Source organism: Coregonus lavaretus (genome assembly GCF_964263955.1).
Source record: "Coregonus lavaretus genome assembly, chromosome: 18".
NCBI classification, from domain to species: Eukaryota; Metazoa; Chordata; class Actinopteri; order Salmoniformes; family Salmonidae; genus Coregonus; species Coregonus lavaretus.
In genome coordinates, this window is record NC_140005.1 from 6,939,007 (window position 1) to 6,948,006 (window position 9,000).

The 9,000-nt window shown below is 42.7% G+C and overlaps 1 protein-coding gene across 1 annotated transcript; it reads left to right on the top strand.

The window, feature by feature from the left end:
• The first annotated feature begins 661 nt into the window (after positions 1 to 661).
• On the top strand, positions 662 to 8,732 carry LOC311145971 (transcriptional repressor protein YY1-like). Its single transcript, XM_084182378.1, has 5 exons — positions 662 to 1,272; positions 2,343 to 2,505; positions 4,641 to 4,701; positions 5,433 to 5,591; positions 7,396 to 8,732. The coding sequence occupies exons 1-5, from the start codon at positions 777 to 779 to the stop codon at positions 7,576 to 7,578; spliced, it is 1,062 nt and encodes a 353-aa protein (XP_084038504.1). The 5' UTR covers positions 662 to 776; the 3' UTR covers positions 7,579 to 8,732.
• Positions 8,733 to 9,000: the final 268 nt, after the last annotated feature.

Below are 9,000 nucleotides of genomic sequence, written 5' to 3' on the forward strand. Positions count from 1 at the left end.
ATCATGGCTACCCGGACTATTTGCACTTACTTAACTGCATTGTTGGTTAAGGGCTGTAAGTAAGCGTTTCACTGTAATGTCTACACCTGTTGTATTCGGCGCATGTGGCAAATACAATTTGATTTGACTGATCTACAAATAATGGTAGTTATTTATGATGCAAGGTGATTGTAGATCAGTCAGTCGGCAGTCACCTCGCTGATCATCCGCAATGTCGAACAAGCCCAATGGCTGTAAATGGGCGCGCTCCTATGCCCAGGAGTTGCTGATGCCTGCCAGATCTTACAACGCCTGGATAGGTATTTTAAGTATCAGCTAACCACATATGTTATAGCAATCTGTCAATCGATTACGTCGCACGCAACCATTGGTTAATGACGCATACAACGTCTGAGCACGGGAACCTAACCTAATGCAGCGTTCACTTCATGTCAGAAACTCGGGACCTCCGAGTTCAAATGAACGTAAGTTATTTGCGTAGTGCTTCATATTGGTTGATTCTGGTGCCTCCCAATTGGAAACTCGAGATCTGATACTTCCTCATAGGTTAGCCAGTGGGAAATTCCGAGTTTTCGACATGACATGAATGCAGCATAAGTCTGTAACCCATGAAGTCTCGCGAGACTATGTAGCTAAAGCGTAGTGGCGACGGGAGTAGAACAGAGTGGAGTTTGTTGTCGAAGAAGGAGGAAGGCAGTGTAGAGGGGAGGAAGGCAGTGTAGAGGGGGGGAACTGCTATTGAAAACATAACTGTGAGGAATTTAGGGGTTTTCAACATGGCCTCAGATGATACCCTGTACATCGAAACGGACGGCTCGGAGATGCCAGCCGAAATAGTGGAACTTCATGAAATCGAAGTGGAGACAATCGAGACAACAGTTGTTGGAGAGGACGACGATGAACAGCCTATGATCGCGTTACAGCCCCTCGACTCAGATGATCCACACTCAATGCATCACCAGGAGGTAATATTGGTGCAAACCCGAGAAGAGGTGGTTGGTGAAGATGATTCGGACATGCACGGGGACGATGATTACGAGGACCAAATTCTTATACCTGTCCCAGTCCCTGCCGCGGAAGAGGAATACATCGAACAGACTCTGGTGACTGTCGCTGGGAAGAGCTCGGGGCGGATGAAGAAGGGGGGAAGCGGGAAGAGAAATAAAAAGAGCTACTTGGGTGCACCGGAGTCCAGTGGTAGAAAATGGGAACAGAAACAAGTCCAGATAAAGACTTTGGAAGGAGAGTTTTCGGTGACGATGTGGGCATCGGGTAAGTTTAGAGTTCTGTCGAAATTGTGTTCTTGCAAGCTTGCCACCTGCATTGTTCTCACTGTGCATTCCCTAGAACTAGGCCTCGTACGGACGCTGGCCTCTGGCTAATTTCAGTAGAATTCCGCACTGTTTTTCCAAGTCCGAATTGCATGCACTGTATTCGAAATGTTTTTGTTTTTATGGGAAGCCATGTTTTATGTGTTGATGGGCGCCGCCATGTTCCCCTGGACCAGTATGGCGGACCGAAAAAATGGCGTTGATTTGGCCGGGGAAAGATGGCGGCGGGTGGGAGCCAGGGCGCTGCTGCTGGCCCCGGAGTAGGCCGCTGTGGCGCAGTTCAGCACCGGGCCTCTGCTCGAAGAGCGGGGGGAGGGTAACAACTAGCAAGATGTCACAAGACTGTGTGGATGTGTTACTGCTAGTTAGTTTTCTAATCGTTGGGGAAGAGTTGCAAGAATGGCATCTCAATAGATATTTTAGTCATTACATTTTTAGCAAAGTTTACATTGTTACATTTGAGACCGACAGACCTGAGAAGATTGGCTTTCGTCAGACAGTTAACGTTAGCTAGCTAGCTAATTTGATTAGCCATACTGACTGTAGCCCGACTAAACAACAATTTACGATGGCGTTGAGCGGCGACTAGTCTGGAAATTTAGCGAATAGAAGTGGTATTAAAATGGTTACTACGTTTGTTGACCAGTTATTTAGCTAGTTTAGTAAACTAACCAACTCAACGATTTACGATGGAGTTCAGTAGCAACTAGAGTGGGCGGACCGGAGTTCCGACGTCAAACATAAAAAAAAAATCAAAAACTAGGGCTATTCTCACATTCCATAAAAAAAATAGGGCCCTTCAAATGAAACTACCCAAAATGTGCATTCACTTTCTGTTCAGCTGTGCAGACCTTGTGCTTGAACACAATTAAGCTCCCAGCCTTTATACATTTTCCTGGTGATTGTGCAGCATGGTTGAAAGATTGGTATTCTAATTGACCATTTGGGTCAGACATCACAAAACATATGCCTGTTGATCTGTTTTAACTCTGCTCCTGTGCTCCATCTCAGATGACAAGAAGGACATTGACCATGACACTATGGTGGAGGAGCACGTCATTGGGGATAATTCCCCTCCCGATTACTCAGAGTACATGACAGGGAAGAAGCTCCCGCCCGGGGGCATCCCAGGGATCGACCTGTCAGACCCCAAACAGCTGGCAGAGTTCGCTAGGTGAGTTACAGAGACATGTTCATTTGTCAGTCACTCCAGGATCACATTTTTTGTGTGCAAAATCAACTATTCCCTGCATATAAGCTGGTAGAGCACGGCGCTTGTAACGCCAAGGTAGTGGGTTCGATCCCCGGGACCACCCATACACAAATGTATGCACGCATGACTGTAAGTCGCTTTGGATAAAAGCGTCTGCTAAATGGCATATTATATCATATCATGCGAAGGCTTGCAAATTTGACCAATCACCGCACTATTTCAGCATTAAACAGTCAGATCATCTCAATATTATTGCATAAAACTGTCCCATATGTTTTTGCGCGATATTCACAATAATTATTTTATGAGTGTTTGTCCGCTTGTGCTGTGCACCTTTTCATTTACACCAGAGATCTGTGTATGTCAAGATGCTCACGTCTCCGCCCTAACAATGGGAGTCGTTGTCCCAAAGGCTGGAAGGCAGGCGACAAGCTTAGGTCCAAAATAAGTCCATAGAAACTGGATTATTTTGAATAGATTTTGGCAAGAGTGAAACCTCTCCTTCATCTCTTCCTCTCTGCTACACGCACCAAGCCCCTCCCCCTGCCACTCACAACAACAAAGATGAGAGATCACTTCTTCCTGAGTTTTAACTCGCTATTTGCATTTGAGGTTTGGTCCAACAGAATCGGTCATATGTACACCGAAACACATTGAGACATGTTTTTACTGTAATAGAGGAGAACTTAACTTTTCTAACGATACCCTTATATCTCAACTGCTTAAATTGTGCGCAGAGCAGACGCTACTAAAACGGGAGTTCAATTAACATTGATTCTGGAAAATGTATGCTCAATTTGTCATGCGTGGCATTGGGGTACCACTAGCAGCATTTTAGCCAAAGACTGTTATACTAGCTGTCTAGTATGTGTTTTATAAATGTGCAATAAGCATAAAACACTTATAAGGAATTGACAATTCATTCTCATTCTGAGAATTTATTTCAACATCTGAACAAAGTGGACAGGCTAGCATGCTGTTCAAACAGTTGGGGATGGATAGAAGGGTGTGTTCATAACAATCCAACTGCTCTGCCTTCTTAGCTAGCAAATAGATCCAAGTTGGCTAAACTCGAAATATAAATATTAGCTAGCTACTCACTAGCATGTGGGCTTGAGAGAAGGTTTATGAGTCTTGTGTTCATTTTCTATAGTGCCTGCTACAAGAAGTGAATGTGCATTATGCATGGTTCTGGTGAAATGTGTAACAAAAATGCCATTTTCATAGACCGACTTGAAAGCCAGATAAGTGATTATTGCAAAAAACAGGTTAAACTACTTAGATAAAATAAATTATTAGTGGGTTTTATGGTTGTGGAAGGCTTATATTTAAATATTTTTTTTGTTTTCTGTTGAAAAACATTTCCCGTTGCGTCCCCATGTAGGCCTATGTACTATTAGAACTGTTTCTTGTTGAACTCTCCACAAGTATGGAAAGAAAGTGTTCCCAAATGCGCTTCAGCTCAGCTTGAACAAAACAATTGTTCAGTTGCTCAGCTGAGGCACTTGAACATCCCCCAAAACATTCCTTACTCCAGGACACTTCAATGGGTGACTACCTAGGAAAATAAAGTGAAAGGAGCACTCTGTCTGCTTTGATCTGAGATTTGTTGAGGGGACATACAGACTCACGTTTTGGCAAAGCCTGTTTTGTTTGTTCAATTTATACATAAGTATGTGGACACCCCTTTAAATTAGTGGATTCTAGTTTGTGTGGCCTACCACTTCGCGGCTGAGCCGTTGTGGCTCCTAGGCATTTTCACTTCACAATAACAACATTTAGTTGAGCGGGGGCAGCTCTAGCAGGGCAGAAATTTGACGAACTGACTTGTTAGAAAGGTGGCATCCTATGACGGTGCCACGTTGAAAGTCACTGAGCTCTTCAGTAAGGCCATTCTACTGCCAATGTTTGTCTATGAAGATTGCATGTCTGTGTGCTCAATTTTATACAGTGTATAATATATGCCATTTAGCAGACACTTATCCGAAGCGACTTAGTCATGGGTGGTCCCAGAATCAAACCCACTATTCTGGCATTGCAAGCGCCATGCTCTGCCAACTGATCTACAGTGGAGCACGATCTGTCATATCTTGCAGGATGAAGCCACGGAAAATAAAGGAGGACGACTCTCCCAGGACGATAGCTTGCCCCCACAAAGTACGTATGCTCTACTAGTCTAACTGGCATTAGAGAGAATGGTAACACAATGGTAACACAGCCACTAGAACACAATGGTAACGCAGCCACTAGAACACAATGGTAACGCAGCCACTAGAACACAATGGTAACGCAGCCACTAGAACACAATGGTAACGCAGCCACTAGAACACAATGGTAACGCAGTCACTAGAACACAATGGTAACGCAGCCACTAGAATACAATGGTAACGCAGCCACTAGAACACAATGGTAACGCAGTCACTAGAACACAATGGTAACGCAGCCACTAGAACACAATGGTAACGCAGCCACTAGAACACAATGGTAACGCAGCCACTAGAATACAATGGTAACGCAGCCACTAGAACACAATGGTAACGCAGCCACTAGAACACAATGGTAACGCAGCCACTAGAACACAATGGTAACGCAGCCACTAGAACACAATGGTAACGCAGCCACTAGAACACAATGGTAACGCAGCCACTAGAACACAATGGTAACGCAGCCACTAGAACACAATGGTAACGCAGCCACTAGAACACAATGGTAACGCAGCCACTAGTACACAATGGTAAGACTAGAACAGTTGTTTGGGTGAATAATGGTAGTCAATTAGCCGCAATGCTCTGAGGTTGCCTATAGCTTATTAAGTGCTCTGATGTGGACCAATTGGTTTAGTCATTTCTGAAGTTACAAGTGATTTATTGCTACCTTTGCCTCTGCAGGGATGCACTAAAATGTTCAGGGATAACTCTGCGATGAGGAAGCACTTACACACGCACGGACCACGTGTTCACGTCTGCGCCGAATGTGGAAAGGCCTTTGTCGAAAGCTCCAAACTGAAGAGGCATCAACTTGTTCATACCGGAGAGAAGCCTTTCCAAGTATGTTTCCCCCCAACCCCTTTCAAAATGGCTTCATATTGAGAGATGTACTTGTCTAAACAATTAGTTTCACTGTATACATTTAGTTTGAATCACAACACTTCCAGCTTAATGTCTACATGGCACGTACAGTTGGAGTCGGAAGTTTACATGCACTTAGGTTGGAGTCATTAAAATTTGTTTTTCAACCGCTCCACAAATGTCTTGTTAACAAATTATAGTTTTGGCAAGTCGGTTAGGACATCTACTTTGTGCATGACACAAGTAATTTTTCCAACAATTGTTTACAGACAGATTATTTCACTTATTCACTGTATCACAATTCCAGTGGGTCAGAAGTTTATACACTGTTTACTGTGCCTTTAAACAGCTTGGGAAATTCCAGAAAATGATGTCATGGCTTTAGAAGCTTCTGATAGGCTAATTGACATAATTTGAGTCAATTGGAGGTGTACCTGTGGATGTATTTCAAGGCCTACCTTCAAACTCAGTGCCTCTTTGCTTGACATTATGGGAAAATCAAAAGAAATCAGCCAATAATTGTAGACCTCCACAAGTCTGGTTCATCCTTGGGAGCAATTTCCAAACGCCTGAAGGTACCACGTTCATCTGTACAAACAATAGTACGCAAGTATAAACACCATGGGACCACGCAGCCGTCATACCGCTCAGGAAGGAGACGCGTTCTGTCTCCTAGAGATGAACGTACTTTGGTGTGAAAAGTGCAAATCAATCCCAGAACAACAGCAAAGGACCTTGTGAAGATGCTGGAGGAAACAATTCAAAAGTATCTATATCCACAGTAAAACAAGTCATATATCAACATAACCTGAAAAGCTGCTCAGCAAGGAAGAAGCCACTGCTCCAAAACCGGCATCAAAAAGCCAGACTACGGTTTGCAACTGCACATGGGGACAAAGATCGTACTTTTTGGAGAAATGTCCTCTGGTCTGATGAAACAAAAATAGAACTGTTTGGCCATTGTTATGTTTGGAGGAAAAGGGGGGTCGCTTGCAAGCCAAAGAACACCATCCCAACCGTGAAGCACGGGGGTGGCAGCATCATGCTGTGGGGGTGCTTTGCTGCAGGAGGGACTGGTGCACTTCACAAAATAGATGGCATCATGAGAAAGGAAAATCATGAGGATATATTGAAGCAACATCTCAAGACATCAGTCAGGAAGTTAAAGCTTGGTCGCAAATGGGTCTTCCAAATGGACAACGACCCCAAGCATACTTCCAAAGTTGTGGCAAAATGGCTTAAGGACAACAAAGTCAAGGTATTGGAGTGGCCATCACAAAGCCCTGAACTCAATCCTATAGAAAATGTGGACAGAACTGAAGTGTGTGTGAGCAAGGAGGCCTACAAACCTGACTCAGTTACACCAGCTCTGTCAGGAGGAATGGGCCAAAATTCACCCAACTTATTGTGGGAAGCGTGTGGAAGGCTACCCGAAACGTTTGACCCAAGTTAAACAATTTAAAGGCAATGCTACCAAATACTAATTGAGTGTATGTAAACTTCTGACCCACTGGGAATGTGATGAAAGAAATAAAAGCTGAAATAAAATCACTACTATTATTCTGATATTTCACATTCTTAAAATAAGTGGTGATCCTAACTGACCTAAGACATGGAATTTTTACTAGGATTAAATGTCAGGAATTGTGAAAAACTGAGTTTAAAATGTATTTGGCCAAGGTGTATGTAAACTCCAGACTTCAACTGTATCTGCCCAGACACCCATAGGGGCCCAGGTTGTCAACCAGCAATGCAGCCTCGTAATAAAATCTCTTTCTTTTAGTGCACATTTGAGGGCTGCGGAAAGCGGTTCTCCCTGGACTTTAACTTACGCACGCATGTGCGGATTCACACTGGAGACCGACCCTACGTCTGTCCATTCGACGGCTGCAACAAGAAGTTTGCCCAATCCACCAACCTCAAGTCTCACATCCTCACACACGCTAAAGCTAAAAACAATCAGTGACTGAACCAACCAACCACCGTGAGGATACCCCCCCCATATCATATCTTCACCACGGCAGAAGCGTCACACCCCCTAAGAGCTATGAAATCCCCTTTGTATTGTTTCTAGGAAAATGTTTTGAGAGAATGACCTTACTGACTTTTTGATATGTACAGAGATGATTAGGAACTCTAAAGATGCTTCACTCCCCCCTCCTACCCTTTTATCTTGGCACGATCCTGAAGGAAAAGCATAAAGTTTCTCCTTGGGAAGATGTTGATTTCTTGGACCTGTACCCGAAAAGAAAAAGTTATTTAAGAACTGCAGCACCCAAAGAGAAAGAATCGACATTTAAAGTTAAAAGTTCTTCTCCATCAGCATCTCGAAAGAATAGCTTTTTAATTTTGTACGTTTTTTCTAAGTGTGCATGTTGTACACTTTCTCTGGCTGAGCTGTTTTATGTGTGTTTTCCCAGAGAAATCTGTGATAACTCTTACATGGAGAATTTGCTGTTTATTGTACCTCCCTGCTTTTTCCCTTGTAAAATGTTTAGTTTTTTTTTTGGGGGGGGGGGGGGTATTCATTTTGTATAATTGTTACGGACAGATATATTGGAATTGTGTAGATAATAGCAATGTAATTTAAGTAGTGTTAACGGATTAAACAGTTTTATTTTCCCCCCTGCACGGCCAGAGAGCACATCGTGTCATGTCCATCAAATCCTTTGTTTAGTTGAACACACAATACAACCAGAAGTGGTGCTCAGTTGCATCATTAGAATGTATTGTACAGGCAGCATTAACTTTTGCTAAAATGTACCTTCCCAATAAGTTGCCAATACAAACCTGCCCATTAGCAAGCACTTATTAGAATTTTGTTTCAGAATTCATATTTTATGTAGTGTTAAGTTGTAATTGATTAAAGTCATTTTGAATGTGACATTTACCCATTGGTAGAGACTGTTCCAAATTGGTACCAACATTTTAATAAAATGGTTGACAGGAACTTGTAAAATGTTGTACCATGTAAAAAATATATGACCGGTATTTTCAGTAAATGGTCCGTGTGGATTTTTGCTCTTTAGTCCGATGTCCATCCCTTTGTGCTTGGTCATGTCATTCTTTAGTTTAATTTCAGTTCTGTACAGCAGATATGGAAATAAAATTTACATTACATTTACATTTTAGTCATTTAGCAGACGCTCTTATCCAGAGCGACTCACCAGTACATAGTTAATTTCCTAAAGACCAATAATCAAATTCAAGTTAATACGCACTGACAGGAAGAGTGGACCCTATATTTCAAAATAAAAATCTATTCAATGTTTACAATCAATGCACTTTTTTTTTTTTCTCCCAGTGTTCAACACATTTCCCTAAAATGTATTAAAGAAAAAACAAGTGCAGAATCAATTTACTCAATGAGCGCATCAAGACTCATCGT

Excerpts from the sequence above, each read along its gene's own strand:
- LOC311145971 (XM_084182378.1), top strand. The coding sequence starts at position 777 with ATGGCCTCAGATGATACCCTGTACATCGAAACGGACGGCTCGGAGATG. Across the intron at positions 1,273-2,342 it reads GGTGACGATGTGGGCATCGG|ATGACAAGAAGGACATTGAC; the intron begins GTAAGTTTAGAG and ends GCTCCATCTCAG. Across the intron at positions 2,506-4,640 it reads CAGCTGGCAGAGTTCGCTAG|GATGAAGCCACGGAAAATAA; the intron begins GTGAGTTACAGA and ends CATATCTTGCAG.